The sequence below is a fragment of the Pantherophis guttatus genome, chromosome 4 (genome assembly GCF_059756535.1).
Source record: "Pantherophis guttatus breed Tessera chromosome 4, ASM5975653v1, whole genome shotgun sequence".
Classification (NCBI taxonomy): domain Eukaryota; kingdom Metazoa; phylum Chordata; class Lepidosauria; order Squamata; family Colubridae; genus Pantherophis; species Pantherophis guttatus.
The window spans coordinates 154207990-154224151 of record NC_142066.1 but is presented as its reverse complement, the minus strand read 5'-3'; the positions used below and the strand labels follow the sequence as shown (position 1 = coordinate 154224151).

At 40.2% G+C, this 16162-nt stretch overlaps 1 protein-coding gene across 3 annotated transcripts in view; it reads right to left on the bottom strand.

Moving 5' to 3' along the window:
* DLEC1 (DLEC1 cilia and flagella associated protein) overlaps positions 1-15940 on the bottom strand; it is a 73633-nt gene extending 57693 nt beyond the window's left edge. Inside the window, exons 1-7 of one of the 3 annotated variants that reach the window (XM_034401630.3) lie at positions 15732-15940; positions 9645-9785; positions 8047-8203; positions 6387-6497; positions 6036-6232; positions 2807-3030; positions 961-1042 (exon numbers count right to left, since the gene is read on the bottom strand). In XM_034401630.3, the coding sequence (XP_034257521.1) occupies positions 961-1042; positions 2807-3030; positions 6036-6232; positions 6387-6497; positions 8047-8203; positions 9645-9785; positions 15732-15830 (1011 nt within the window). In that variant the 5' untranslated portion in view covers positions 15831-15940. The remainder of the gene's footprint in view (positions 1-960; positions 1043-2806; positions 3031-6035; positions 6233-6386; positions 6498-8046; positions 8204-9644; positions 9786-15731) is intronic. The other 2 variants (XM_087893119.1, XM_034401631.3) reach the window with 2 other exon arrangements.
* Positions 15941-16162: the final 222 nt, after the last annotated feature.

The following is a 16162-nucleotide window of genomic DNA, read 5'->3' as shown; positions in this document are numbered from 1 at the left end:
ACCATTTCCAACAAGTGACAGTCCAGTCTCTTCTTAAAAACCTCCAGTGATGGATCTATCCTTGAAGGAGAGAAGAGTTCATAGGTTTGATTTATAGGTAGTCCTTGACTTAAGGCTGTAAATGAGCCTGAGAATTGCAGTTTTAAATTGTCATAGACATAAAGCAGTCACCATGTAACAGTAACAGAGTTGGAAGGGACCTTGGAGGTCATCTAGTCCAACCCCCTGCTCACGGAGACTTGAACCGCTGAACTGCCGACCTTTCTGATTGCCAAGCTCAGTGTCTTAGCCACTGAGCCACCTAGTCAGGTTATGTGACAAACCCAATTTTACAACTTTTCTTGTGGCTGTCTTTAAACAAGAGCCACGGACATTAACTGAAGCCGTTGTTCATTATGGGGTGGCTTTTGCCCAGTGGTGAAATCCAAATTTTTTTACTACCGGTTCTGTGGGCGTGGCATGGTGGGCATGGTGTGGCTTGATGGGTGTGGCTTGGCAGGCGTGGCAGGGGAAGGATACTGCAAAATCCCCATTCCCTCCCCACTCTGGGGCCAGCCAGAGGTGGTATTTGCTGGTTCTCCAAACTACTCAAAATTTCTGCTACCAGTTCTCCAGAACCAGTCAGAACCTGCTGGATTTCACCCCTGCTTTTGCTGGAAACCAGAAATAAATGCCCGTTTTCAGCAAAAACACAATCATATGACCACAGGACGCAGCAAATAACCATAAATGCAGTCATTTATGGAGGATAAATGGGGGAGGATGGCTGTTTGAACTTTGGAATGTTAAGCACCTTTATAGGGGGTCCACTGAAACTTGAACTGATCGTTAAGTGACCAGTCATAAATCGAGGACTCCCTCTATTCAATTAAAAGTATCCCTTTACTCCGATCCAGTTGGGAAGAAAAAAGCAAATTAATAGACCAGCGGATGTCAGAAATTCTCCTGAGTGACTTTTACCTCATAAACCTGGCCAACTTCATATTCTGTAAACACCACTGCAGGAGGGTTTGATAGGAAGATCGGTACTGACTGGGAATCGCTGAAATTAAAAAGAAAAAGAAAAAAAAAGATGGTCAAGAGAATTATCAGGACGGGCTGCATGTCAGCCAGGTCTGCTTGGCTTGAATGGGGGTTACGGTACGTCTCTGCATTCTCCTCAGAGCTTGCCTCTGGCCCCACAGTTTCTCCAGAAAAATGACTGTAGGTATTTAATGTGACAGGAGAAAAGGGTTAGGCTTCCTGACTTCAGTACAGGCAGTCCTCGGCTTACGACAGTTGGTTTAGTGGCCATTCAAAGTTACAACGGCACTGAAAAAAGTGACTTAGGACCGTTTTTCACACTTACGACTGCTGCGGCAGCCCTGTGGTCACATGATCAAAATTCAGACACTTGGCAACTGGTTCGTATTTATGACGGTTTGCAGGGTCCCGGGGTCATGTGATCCCTTTTTGCGACCTTCTGACAAGCAAAGTCAATAGGGGAAGCCAGATTCACTCAAGAAGCGAGTTTGTTTGTTTACAGGGCAGTTTACAAGGATATAAAAAGACCATGTAAATAAAAATAAAAATAACTGTTAAATTATTAACTTAACAGCTGCAGTGATTCAACAGCTGTGGCAAGAAAGCTTGTAAAATGGCGCAAAATTCACTGAAGAACTGTTTTGCTTACAACAGAAATTTGGGGCTCCATTGTGTTTGTAAACTGAGGACCATCTGTAAAGTGAACTTCATTATATTGAAATCTCTCACAGTGCTTCTCAATCTTAACAACTTTTAAGATGTGTGGGCTTCAACTCCCAGAATTTCCCCAGCCAGGAAGGACATTGTGAAATTATGGAGGTTCAGAAACACTGCACTCTCAAACATATATTTCAGCCTTAGGGCCACTAAGTTTCTTCCCAACTCTGCGCCATCATGCTGCTCCAAAGGTAAAGGTAAAGGTTCCCCTCGCACATATGTGCTAGTCATTCCTGACTCTAGGGGGCGGTGCTCATATCCGTTTCAAAACTGAAGACCCAAAGCTGTCCGAAGACGTCTCCGTGGTCGTGTGGCCGACATTACTAAACTCCAAAGATGCACAGAATACTGTGACCTTCCCACCAAAGATGATCCCCGTTTTTCTACTTGCAAATTTTACGTGCTTTCTAACTGCTGGGTTGGCAGAAGCTGGGACAAGTAATGGGAGCTCACCCTGTTATGCGGCACTAGGGATTCAAGCCGCTGAACTGGCGACCTTTCGATCGACAAGCTCAGCGTCTTAGCCACTGAGTCCCTGCATCTCCAAAGGTAGGCATGGCCTTTTGTTTTAGCCAAAATGAAAGAAATTATCTTTTGGTGCAGACATAAACCACCCCATGCCCTCCTGAAAGAGGAGGCGGTGATGTCAATATTTCAGTGGCACCCTGGCTGAAGAATATTGTGATTCTGACATTTTTTGAATCTGAGCCCTGAAAGGCTAGGCGACTCCTCCATGTTCAGCATCTGGGGTCGATTTCGTTTTCTCAAAGCAGAAGATGTGCCAACTGGCGATGCTCCCACAGTTGTGCTTCACAGTGAGTTTATATCAGCTGGTCTTTGAAGGCAGGATGTGCCCTACCTTGCTATCAAAAGCAACAACCTTGTGTAAAATTTCCTCTTCCCTTTTTTGCAACAGGCAGGCTGTATTCCCTGAGCAACATAAAGATTTTTTGCATTCAGGTATAGAATGTCTTGGAATGTTTGGGAGAGGGAGAAGCACATAAATGTTAAATACCACTGCTGCAGCTAAGAGGGCCAGTTGGGTAAGTGTTTTAAAAAGAGCTACCTTTCCGTCACAAACTTTCTTCTTCCTCCTATTATCCGCTCCGCCTTCTTTTGAGGCAGAATCAAGGACTTGCCTCCATGGAGTGAATTAGGTGGGAAAAAGCGAGGATTTTTCAGGAAATTGTGGCGCTCTTTCATTCTCTGAAGATATAGACGGTCTTTCTGCCGGTCAGCTCTGGACATTTCATCCATCCAGACGGGTTTGCCCAAGGCTTTAGCTTTCTTCTATCAAAGATGAAACAAGAAACATGCTTTCAGATAGACTTTTATATAAGATTCAACCTGTATCACCAAAAACTGATCCCACAAATTTAGAGATTTTCAAAACCCTAGAACGGAAGGAGCCACTGTATTTTGCTTAGGGCAAGAATCTTATTTAAAACCTCCCAACAGAGAGCTTGTCCAGTTCCTGTTTGGTCCAGCAAAGTGGACCCCAACATCTTTCTTGATAATAAGTTTCAGTATCCGGTATTGATCTTTTTTGACTTAATAGTTCATTTAGTGACCATTTGAAGTTACAAGGGGGCTGAAAAAATTTGCAGCATCCCCATGGTCACGTGGTCAAAATTCAAATGCTTGGCAACTGATTTATATTTATGACAGACAGGGGTGGGTTTCATTTACCTTTGCTACTACTTCGCTCGCACACACACCACTTCTGCGCATGTGCAGAGCGTATTTGATGACGTCCGGGCGGGTGGGCGAAGCCTCCTACCGCCGCTGCTACCAGTTCACCTGAATTGGGGCAAACTGGTAGCAACCCACCACTGAGTTGCAGAGTCCTAGGGTCAACCTTTTGCGATCTCCTAACAAGCAAAGTCAATAGGAGAAGCCAGATTCACTTAACCATCTTGTTACTAACTTAAAAACTGCAATGATTCGCTTAACAACTGTAGCAAGAAAGGTCATTAAAAAGGGGCAAAATTCACTTAATAAATGTCTCACTTAGCAACAGAAATTTTGGGCTCAATTGAAGTCGCAAGTGGAGGACTACCTATCTCCATTTCTCTTACTGGGAAACATATATGTATGTTTTTCTGCACCTGAAGTTCCTATCAGAACTTATCCTTCTTGGATGAGGAGCAAAATGTTTTTTTTTTCTTCTTCCTCCTTAAAGAAAAAACACTCCAGTGTCCTTTTGAAGAGGAAAAAAAAAAAAGAATCTTTGACCTGGATGACTGAGAATCTCCACAAACATCTACTAGCAGACTGAGAGCTGTTCCGACATGTGAGTTTTGCCCCATTTTACGACTTTTCTTGCCACAGTGGTTAAGTGAATCACTGCAGTTGCTAAATTAGTAACACAACTGTTAGGTGAATCTGGCTTCTCTCATTGACTTTGCTTGTCACAAGAAGGTCACAAGAGCGGATCACATGACCCCGGGAGACTGCGACCGTCATAAATATGAGTCAATTGCCAGACAATTGAATTTTGATCACACAACCATGGGGATGTTGCAACAGTCGCAAGTGTGAAAAATAGTCATAAAATAGTCAGTTTTTGTTGTAACTTTGAATGGTTACTAAATGAACTGTTGTAAATTGAGAACTGCCTATAGTTTTAATATCCTTAGATTTTAATTTTTAATTCCTTTCCTATTTATCTTTTTATGAACTGTAAGCCTCCCAGAATCACCCTGTCAGGAAGATGGGCAGCATATAAAATTAATAAACAAACAAACAAACAGACCTTCTTCTATGCAAAATCTTTTCTAACGGAAGAGAATATTTGTAGCTCAGGGTTGAAATTGAAGAGTCCTCTGTGCCCCCTAAACTTGGCTGTTTGCAACAATGATAGCTTGGGGAAGAAATTTTGGATATTCAATTGATTTGGAAAAATGGCAACAACTATGGGAAAGGAACTATAAATTAACAATATCCACTGCATATAAGGAAAATCAATATAAAATGTTTTATAGATGGCACATGCCACCTGAGAAATTAGCAAAAATGTTTAAAGATAAATCAGCCAAATGTTGGAAGTGTCATCAACTTCCAGGATCATATTATCATATGTGGTGGACATGTTTGGAAGCCAAAAACTATTGGAGTAAAATTAAGACATGGTTGGAGGAAATGATACATCAACGTAGTGAATTTAAATCAGAGCTATTCCTATTGGGTATCCTACCAGAAAAAACGAGTAAGGAAAATGCTTATTTGATAATACATGTAATAACAGCTGCAAGGATTGTTTATGCACAAAATTGAAAAGCAGAGAAAATACCTTTGGAAGAAGAAGTAATAAAAAAAATCCTAGACTGTGCTGAAATGAATAGATTAACTTTGATGGTTAAGGATAGAGAAGACTCAGAGTATTTTAAAATTTGGAATTATTTCTATTATTGGTTGGAGAAGAGATATAAATGATTAACTATATAAGTATGTATAAATATGTGATGAGTAGAATATTATATTAGTGACGAATTGATACTATGGATTGGATAAGGATCAAAATCGAAGAAGTAATAACTATACAGAAGAAGAAAGAATTATGGAAGATAACACCGAGATGTCCCAGGGAAGAGATAATCGATGTATTAAATGTTTGTTTGTCTAAAAAATAAAAAACTTAAAAAAAAAACTTGGCTGTTTGCTTGCAGACATTTCATTACCCAACGAGGTAGCATCATCAGTGCTGTCACCTAGTAGGGTAATGAAACGTTTATACATGTATAGCCAAGCTCAGAGAGCACCAAAAACTGCCAACATCGTTTCTGCAGTTGAAGCAGGCACTTTTTAAAAAAAAAATTGATTTATATGCTGCCTTTCTCCGGAGACTCAGGGCGGCTTACAGTGCGTTAAGCAATAGCCTTAATACTTTTGTATATTTTATACAAAGTCAGCTTATTGCCCCCACAAACTGGGTCCTCAATTTACCTACCTTAGAAAGGATGGAAGGCTGAGTCAACCTTGAGCCTGGCGAGATTCGAACTTACTTTAATTGCAGACAGCTGGTGTTAAATCACAGTGCTTAGTCTGCAGAGCTATCCAGGCTCCTTATGTTTCCCAAGACACATTTAAGCAAGGACAATATGGCCTCTGTTTTGGGAGGGAAATGTCCCTACAAATTCTACATCGAGCAGTTAGCATTTAAAAAATAAAATATATTAAAATATATAAAACAGGAAACGGGCTGTCCCTGTTTTATCTGTTTTATCTGTTTATTCCCTGTGGGGATGGATCAGAAAACAATGTCAAAGCAGTAGCAAAACAAAACTAGGCTGTACCTTATAGAGCCATGCCACAGATCTGTCTGAAAAATCAGCATCTGAAGAGTCCAGAGTTAAACTGGACAAAGACACATCTGGAAGACTTGCCCATAGCTTTTTGATACGTGAATTTTCCTTGAATTGGAGAACCTCTGAGTCAGGAGGAACGTAGTGTTTACAATCAGTTTCTTTCAAATAGCCCGGTTCTGAGAAATCTGCATTTAGAGAAAAGTTAAGTTCAGAAAGAAATCTAGAAACAGAACGTTCATCGTTCATACATGTATTTTTTTTAAAATGACAATCTCATATACTTTCAGGTATGACTATACATTGCGTCCTGGAAAAAGTCACCTTCGTCTTTCTAGTTACCTTTAGGAGCATGGGTTAGTAGTACCGGATCTGTGATGTAATCATCAGGACAGATTAAATGGTGTTTTTTAAGAAGGGCGCCATCCACACACCATCTGAACGTAGACTTCACTAGGCAAAGGCACATTTAAGAGAGGTAAGTTTTTAAAAATAAATCGTTCCCATTATTTCTTTATATAGGGGAATAGAACATTTTGGAAGGGAAACAGGCCAGGACAGCTAATCTTTGACTTACAAGCATAATTGGGATCAGAATTTCCGTTGCTGAATAAGACAGATGTTACATAAAACATCTGCCCTGTTTTTCAATCTTTTTTTTGCCATGAATCACTGCAGTTGTTAAATGAATCATGTGGTCTGCCATTGATTTTGTTGCAAGCCAGCTGGGAAGGTCGCAAAGGATGATCACACAATCCAGGGATGCTGCAACAATTGTAAACAAATGCTGGTTGCCAAGCACCCAAATTTTGATCATCTGGCCATGGGGATGCGGCAACAGCCATCAGGTTTTTTAGTATCGTTCCAACTTTCAACAGTCGCTAAACAAATAGTTGCAAGTCAAGGACTACTTGTAATCAATTTCCACACCCACCAAAAAAAGAAAAGAAAAAAAAAGAATAGCTTTGGAGGCACTTATTTTTCACAGGAATTATCCTGGGCTGAAAAATGGGAGCAGACAAATAAAAAGACTTTCCTTTTGTCTCTTCATCTTAATTTTAATTTTTCTAATTTTTCAGTAAACCAACCAAATAGGATTTGTGTGCATTTGAAATGTGGATTTATAGGCGGCTGTTATGTATAAACTGGGTTGAGAAAATCAGAAATGAGGAGGTGATAAGCCACCTGGGTAAGCCAAGGAAAATCATCAAAACCATCAAAAAGTGAAAGTTAGAATATTTTGGACATTTGATGTCACACCTGGAAAAATATGGCATACTTCACTTACTCCTCCAGGGAAAGATTGAAGGTAAACAAGGTCCAGGCAGAAGAAGAACATCATGGCTTTAAAATCGAAGGGACTGCTTTGGACAAAACTCAACAGCTCTTTTTCATGCGGCTGTTGATAAAAATAGGATCGCTAACATGATCGCCAACGTCCAATGACAGATATGGCACAAGAAGAAGATGAAGTTCCTTGCCATCAATCCTTCGCATACCAACAAGGTCAAAACAAATCCTTACTAATTTCTAGAAAACCAAAGGACACTTTTCCATGGTATAAGTTATATTAGAATAGAAGCAATCCTCAATTTACAACCATTTGTTTAGGGACCATTTAAAGTTATAACAGCACTAAAAAAAGTGATCATTTTTCACACTTACAACCTTTGCAGCATCCCTGCGGTTACATGATCAAAATTCTGATGCTTGGCAACTGGCATGTATTTATGATGGCTGCAGTGTCCCTGGAGTCATATGATCCTTTTTTGTGACCTTCTGACAAGCGAAGTCAATTGGGAAGTCAGATTCACTTAACAACCATATTACTAATTTAACAACTGCAGCTATTCAACTGTGGCAAGAAAGGTCATAAAATGGGGGGAGGGGAAAAACCCACTTAACAACTGTCTCACTTAGCAACAGAAATGTTGGGCTCCAATGTGATCGCGGGTCGAGGATTACCTGTAAAAGGGAACATAGGAAATGTTCATTCCTTCACCTGATGGCATTGCAGCTCGGCGGTAGGTTTCTGGAATTTCTAGCTGATACAAACTCAAGATCCTTTCCTCTTCTGCCATGGCCCGGGCCCTTGCTTGGATGATATGTTTTTCCAACATTTGTGCCTCCATTTGCCGGTGATTATACTCTTCACGGAGCTATTATTGTCATGGTTAACATTTAAATATAGATTCAATTTATTTGACATCAAAATACAAATCTTTTATATTATATGCAAAAAAGAGGAATTCTGCTAAAGATAGAAATGGGCCATTGACTTCTGATAAAGATTAAGATAACATAAGATAACATGTTATCTTATGATTCTTGATGAACATATCTTTTATTTTATGTACACTAAGAGCATATGCATCAAGACAAATTCCTGTGTGATTGTCCAATCACACTTGGCCAATTAAAAATTCTATTCTAATCTATTCTATTTATTGTCATTTTTCTACTGTGTGGCACACATTAAAAATGAAATTATGTTGCCTGCTCTCAAAAGAAAAGTATATATCTACTACATATATAATATGCATATACACATGCTATATATATAAATATGTATACCTACACAAACACAGATACATACACAGATATACACATACATACATATATCAATTGCTATCCATTTTGTATACATAGCGGAAAGAGGAAACTTAAGAATTCACAAGATTGATACCACTATATGAAACAAAACTGTGACTGAATCTAGATCGGGGGTGTCAAACTGGCCGCCCGCAGGCCAGGTGTATCATGCGCCGGCTACGGCCACACCAGCTCCGCAAAGGGGGGAAAATGTTGCAAAACATCACGTGACGGCAACGTGACGCCGCGAGTTTGACACCCATGATATTCCGCTTCAGATACCACGAAGTCTCCTTCCAGAAGTTAACCAGGAAAACAGGTCGTGAAGAGGATGATCTGATTCTGATGTAGTCAATTACATTTATTCTAATTTTGTACATAATTAATAAACATATGTTTATGTTTATTAATGTTATGCTTGTGTGTGTTTATCTGTCTTTGGATATATTGGCAGATACGACAGCACTCCAGAGGGCCAACGTCATTGCCCAGAGGATCATTGGTTGCTCTCTCCTCTCTTTGGAAGAGCTTTATAGCTCCCGCTGCCTTAAGAAAAGTTCAAAACATTCTTAAAGATCCATCTCATCCTGGATCTCACCCTTTTTTTGAACTTTTACCATCTGGCAGATGGTACAGGATAATAAAAACAAGGACAAATAGGCTGAAAAAACAGTTTCTACCCCAGGGCAGTAACTATATTGAATTCTACTGTAGAGTGCAACACTAATGCAATATCAAGTTTTCAATTCAATTGTATATAGAATGTGAAGGATATGTGTTTTTGTTTTATTTTAATAGTTATAATGTACACTGAAGATGGCACTTAATTTCGTTGTACGAGGTGCAATGACAATAAAGTAAACTAAAATGTCTGCCGGCCTGCTTCTCCATCTATCTCCTACTGTTCCAAAATGATTCAATTCTGAATGGTTATTAAGCAGAACTTTGCAAGTTTAAATCACCTAATTCTTATATGTTTTCCTGAACAGAGATAAATGGAAAGTTTACCTTTCTCAATTCTTCCACAAAGTATTCATGATGGGGATTTTTTCCTCCACGGGATTTGATCATATTATCCACCATGTCTGCTGCTATCACCTCTGAAGTATATAAGCTCTTGAAGACTTTGGTTAGAACATGGGAAACGTCCTGAGTAGGGATAGGAGGAGAAATAATTAGAAACAGATGTAGAAATATTTGATTTGGTGACCCTACAATAAGAGCGGATTTCACGTCAATAAATAGTACAGTTAAATAACTTCTTGAGAACTGGCATAAAGCAACCTTCATATTGAAAATTACAATGCATATGTGTTCAATGTTAAAAATCTTCAGCATGCCAATTAAATTGACAATACAGATAGTCTTCGACTTATGACCACAATTGAGCCCAAAATTTCTGTTGCTAAGTGAAACATTTGTTAAATGAATTTTGACCCATTTTAAGACCTTTCTTGCCACAGTTGTTAAGTAAATCACTACAATTGTTAAATTAGTAACAAGATTGTTAAGTGAATCTGGCTTCTTCCATGTCTTTGCCCGTTAGAAGATCACAAACGGTGGCCCCAGAACCCTGCAACTGTCATAAATATGAATCAGTTGCCGAGCATTTTAATTTTGATCATGTGACCATGGGGAGGCTTCAACGATCGTTAAGTGCGAAAAACAGTCATAAGTCACTTTTTTCAGTGCGGTTGTAACTTTGAATGGTCACTGAATGAACTGTTGTAAGTCAAGGACTACCCGTATAATGACAATAAGTTTAGCAGACGAGTTTCTTGCTATTATGTCTAACTAATTACTGATAACAGTGACAGAAAATAACTTGTGTTTGAAATTAATAAGGCTTTTTTAAAATTCAGTCCAAACTACACAGTTGCTCTTATTTCCTATTGCTGAGTTCTGATGATACAGTTAGTGACCGTAAGAGAATCTTATGACAGTTGCATGTCATGATGGTTATAAAATTATTGAGTCTGTCATCTGCACCTCAATAACTGTCTGGTTTGGCTCTGCAACCCAACAAGACAGACACAGACTTCAGAGGATAATTAGAACTGCAGAAAAAACAATTACTACCAACCTGCCTTCCATGGAGGACCTGTATACTGCACAAGTAAAAAAAGAGGGCTGTGAAAATATTTACAGACCCCTCGCTTCCTGGACATAAATTGTTTCAACTCCTACCCTCAAAACGACGCAATAGAGCACTGCACACCAGAACAACTAGACACAAGAACGGTTTTTCCCTGAATGCCATCACTCTGCTAAACAAATAATTCCCACAACACTGTCAAACTATTCACTAAGTCTGCATTACTATTAATCTCATCGTTCCTATCACCCATCTTCTTCCACTTATGACTGTATGACTGTAATTTTGTTGCTTGTATCCTTATGATTTATATTGATATTGTTTCCTGATTGCTTATTTGTACCTTATGACTATCATTAAGTGTTGTATCTTATGATACTTGATGAACGTATCTTTTCTTTTATGTACTTCGAGAGCGTATGCACCAAGACAAATTCCTTGTGTGTCCAATCACACTTGGCCAATAAAAAATTCTATTCTATTCTAAAATGATTTGTTCATGTGACCAACCTGTTTTTACAACCTTTTTTGTCGCAGTCAATAAGCAAACAAGGCAGTCCTAAAAAGAACAACCAATTATTACATTACGAATGAAGGCGAATCAACGTGTCCCAGGATAATGTTGCAGGATCTAATCTGGGTCGGTTGCTGGGATCAGAGGTTTAGTCTTCCGAGCTTTCGGACTTCTCTCTCACCATAATCTGAAACATGGTGAGTGAAGAGTGAAGAGTGAATGTGAAACATGGTGAGAGACAAGTTCCCTGAGCATGAGCTCCAGCACAAGTCCAAAATATCAGAAGACTAAAACTCTGGTTCCAGTGACCAACCCAGATCGGATCCTACAATTATTACATTGTTACGGAACAACAACAACAAAAGTAACATCACCACTGGCCTCAAGCCAGGTACAAGATATTCATATATAAAATGCTAAAGTTACAATGATTTCAATATTTAGGATCTTCTATATTTGTGTAGATTGTGTAGAGTTAGGGTCAAGAAACAGTGGCTTTAAATTACAATCAATCAGAACAGAGCTGGAAGGACCTTGGAGGTCTTATTCCAACTCATTGCTTGAGCAGGAGATCCTATACCCGTGATGGCGAACCTATGGCACGCGTAGCCATATCGGTGGGCACGTGAGCTCAGCTCCGCCACGCAGATCCCACCAGAGGTTAGCAAACGGGCCGTTTCCGGCCTCCGGAGGGCCTCTGGGAGGGGGAGAGGCCATTTTCTCCCTCCCCAGACTCCTAGAAAGGCTCTGGAGACTGGAGACAGCAAAAAACGGGCCTTCTGGTTCCACCGGAAGTTGGCAAATGGGCCATTTCTGGCCTCAAGAGGGTCTCCGGGGGGTGGGGTGAAGAAGGCTGTTTTTGCCTCCCCAGACTCCTAGGAAAACTCTAGAGCCTGGTGAGAGAGAAAAACGGGCCTACCAGGCCATTGTGTGCCAGGACCGGGGGGTCATGCACATATGTGATCTGCGGTCGCACTGACCTTCTGGAATGGGTTGCCCACCGGGCTCTGGACGGCCCCCGACCTCCACACCTTCTGCGCCGACCTAAAGACATGGCTCTTTCAGCAACTTCCCTGATCTGCCGTGGATTTTAACTTGGGGATTTTAATTGGTTTTAACACTATCTAATTTTATCTATTGTCGGGTTGTTTTTATTGCTGTGAGCTGCCCCGAGTCCTACAGGAGAAAAGCGGCATATAAATCTGACAAATAAATAAATAAATATGTGTGGGGGCAGGGTGCATAGAATTATGGGTGTGGGCACACACGCACATGACATCCCCCGCCGACCCCCTGCTCCTGGCACACAATGGCAAAAAGGTTAGCCATCACTGCCCTATGCCATTTCAGACAAGTGACTGTCCAGTCTCTTCTTAAAAATCTCCAGTGATGGAGCACCCACAACTTCTGAAGGCAAGCTGTTCTCACTGTTAGAAAGTTTCTCCTTAATTCCAGGTTGCTTCTCTCCTTGACTGTTCCATCCATTGTTTTTTGTCCTGCTTTCAACTGCTTTGGAGAATAAGTTGACCCCCTCTTCTTTGTGGCAGCCCCTCAGTAACAACAAGAAATAACTCAGTTGTAAATCAGGAATTATTTTCTAAATATAAGTGCTGTCGACTGTGGAACAGACTCCTGGGTGTTATTGCTTCTCTTTTACGCCCTCAGAAGCTTTGAGAATGAAGAACATAAAACTGATGCAAGTGAATTAATAAATCAGTGTTTCTGGGTATTCATTAGGATTTTCTTATAATTGCAACCAAGGCTTCTCTGGGGGTTATTCCAATTTGAGTTTAGGGATTAGTTTTATGAGAAACAGGACAGGGGGGAAAATTACCTTTCAGACTCTCAAAACCTCCAGCAGGTTTTTTGAATTCAATCCATAGGGGCCATATGGAGTACAATAGTTATTAATTTCCTAAAATGTATATTCCTAGCCTCATCATCTCTAAAGATTCTAATTTATGTGAAAGCTCAGATTTCTACAGGCTGGCTATAGTCTATGCCTAAGAATGTAGTCCTCAACATATGACTTTAATGGAGTTTGCACATTATGGTTTTTTGTTTTTTTTGTTATGGTTGTAAAATGTTACAGCATTTTTTTTTGCAGCAGTTGTTAATACAGGCAGTACTCTACTTACAACAGTTCATTTAGTGACTGTTCAAAGTTACAGCAGAACTGAAAAAAGTGACTTATGACTGTTTTTAACACTTTGTAACATCCCAATTATCACGTAATCAAAATTCAGCTGCTTGGCAACTGACTCATACTTATGACGGTTGCAGTGTCCTGGGATCATGTGATCACCTTTTGCGACCTTTGAAAGGCTAAATCAATGTGGAAGCCAGATTCACTTAACAACCGTCTTGTTAAGTTTTTGAACTGCAGTGATTCATTTAACAACTGTGGCAAGAAAGATCATAAAATGGGGCAAAACTCACTTAACAAATATCTCACATAACGACAGAAATTTTGGCCTCAATTCGTAAGTCGAAGACCTCCTGTAGAATGCCAAAGTCATCAAGCATACCAATAATTTGTTATGGGCAGAGTTTTGCTAAAAACAAAAGTACATGCTAATTTTCAGCAAAATCATTGTAAACTGTGATCAACTGGGACCGTGGGATGCTGCAAACATCATAAATGCACTCATTATTGAGTGTCTAAAGTTTGGTCATGTGACCACAGAAACGGCCCTGACCGTCAAAACCGAGACCTAACTAGTATAATTTTTAATGGTTGCTAAGCAACCAGTTTTAAATTGAAGACTCCTCTATGGCCAAAGGTCAACTGAATCAACAAGCAAACCTACAATCAAGATATCTCCATAGTATTTTTAAAAATATTGTGCCTGCTGTGTAGATTCCATTTTTGAGTAAGAACACCAGCACTAAATCAAAAGAAGTTAATATTTCTCCACGCAGGTTCCATATTTTGATTTAGTCCTTCATCTCAGCTAATATTGACTCACCTCAACAATTTTCCCCAGTGGGTTAAGTACTGGAAAATTTTAAAAATGGAACACATACCAAGCCTTCCTCTTTTCCTGCAGCAACGTAAGCAATCTCATCTGATCATTCCTAATGTTTTGCTCCATTTTTAAACACAAACACTGACACACATACAGGAAATCCTGAACACAAAAGCTTTGTTCTCCTGCACTTGGGCCAACTTTTGGTGGCTGGTTGTATTTTCGTAAACTTGCAGGCAGCTCTGGAAACATACTGTTAAAGATAAGGGAATTTTTCCAGGGGAAAGAAAATATTATTATGGTTGGTCATACAATCAGTTAAGACGTTCAGATTGCATTTGTCTTTTTTGTCCACGTGTCCTTGGGATAAGACAGATGTTGTTTAATAATATTAAAGATATTGTCACAGGGTTAGGGGTTAGGCTTAGGGTGTTTTGCAATTACTGTTTTCTTCGTTGTGGTTCTTCTCCCTGTGAAATAAAAGTGTTTACAACATTTTCTGAATATAAAGGGTGTTTAAAGGTGTTTAAATCCTCAATGAAAGAACCTGTTTATAAAATCGTTACATCTTAAATACTTTCTCACCTTTTAAAAAATAAATAAATCAGTTGATTTTTTTTAAATGTTTCTCTCCATCGCCCAGATAAGGCACCAAGAGCCTTGGTGGCGCAGCAGATTAAAGTGCTGTTAAAATAACACCAACTGTCTGCAATTATTGCAAGTTCGAATCTCACCAGGCTCACGGTTGACTCAGCCTTCCATCCTTTCGAGGTAGGTAAAATGAGGACCCGGATTGTGGGGGCAATAATCTGACTTTGTATAAAAAAGAAGACCGCTGGGGGGGGGTGCCGAAAGCCCTACTAAGCGGGTATATACAAAAGTATGAAGGCTATTGCTTAACGCATTGTAAGCCGCCCTGAGTCTCCGGAGAAGGGCGGCATATAAATCAAATTAAAAAAAATTAAAAATCGAACCAATAAATAAATAAATAAATAAATAAATTCTGAATATAAAGGGGTGTGTTTAAATCCTCGATGAAAGAACCTGTTTATAAAATCATTGTATCTTAAATACTTTCTCACCTTTAAAAATATATATATATATATATATATATATATGTTTTTTTTTAAAAAAAGAACGTTTCTCTCCATCGCCCAGATAAATGGCCGATGATAGAAATGTGTTAAATACAATCAAATCATCAATAAAATGGACTAGGTAGGTGCCTCCACTGCCCACTTCCCCCTTGTGCTGCAGGTAGGCTGAATAAGCACTCTGCACATGCCCAGGAATCCTGTGCCTAGGGCGCCCAAAATACCATCTCGGGGTCTATGGGGGCATCTGGACACAGGAAAGAGACACTGCAGGTGGCACTCTGCCCATGCTCAGATAGGAATCGTTTTGTCACCCCAGGCCAGGTGCTAAAAACACACACACACACACACAAAAACACGCCCTGCAAGGTTACTTAAAACCGGAGGGCGAGGCGGCAGAAGCAGGAGCGGCTCTTCGTTCACCTGAGTCAGCTCCGAGGCAGGCCTGTGCCTGTACATCGAGGGCTCGGGGCCCGGAGAATCCTTGGGGCGCAGGGCGCCCCTTTCCTCGGCGGGCAGCATCTTCTCGCAGCGCCCTTTCCCCGGTTGCTAAGAGCCTGCTTTCTGAGAAGCGAAAACCGGGCCCTTAGCAACAGCGACTTCCGGTCTCTTCCGGAAGCCCCCGCCTCCGAGCTCTGATTTTTTTTTTTTCCAATCTAGCCCGGTGGATCTCGTCGTTTGCCTACCATTCCCAGAAATCATAGCCAGCGCGCTAGGACTTGTGGGAAATGTAGTCGTATAAATGGTTTTATTTCTCCTTAGTTCCAGGTTGCTTCTCTCCTTGATTACTTTCCATCTGTTGCTTTTTGTCCTGCCTTCAGGTGTTTTGGAGAATAGCTTGAACCCCTTTCTTC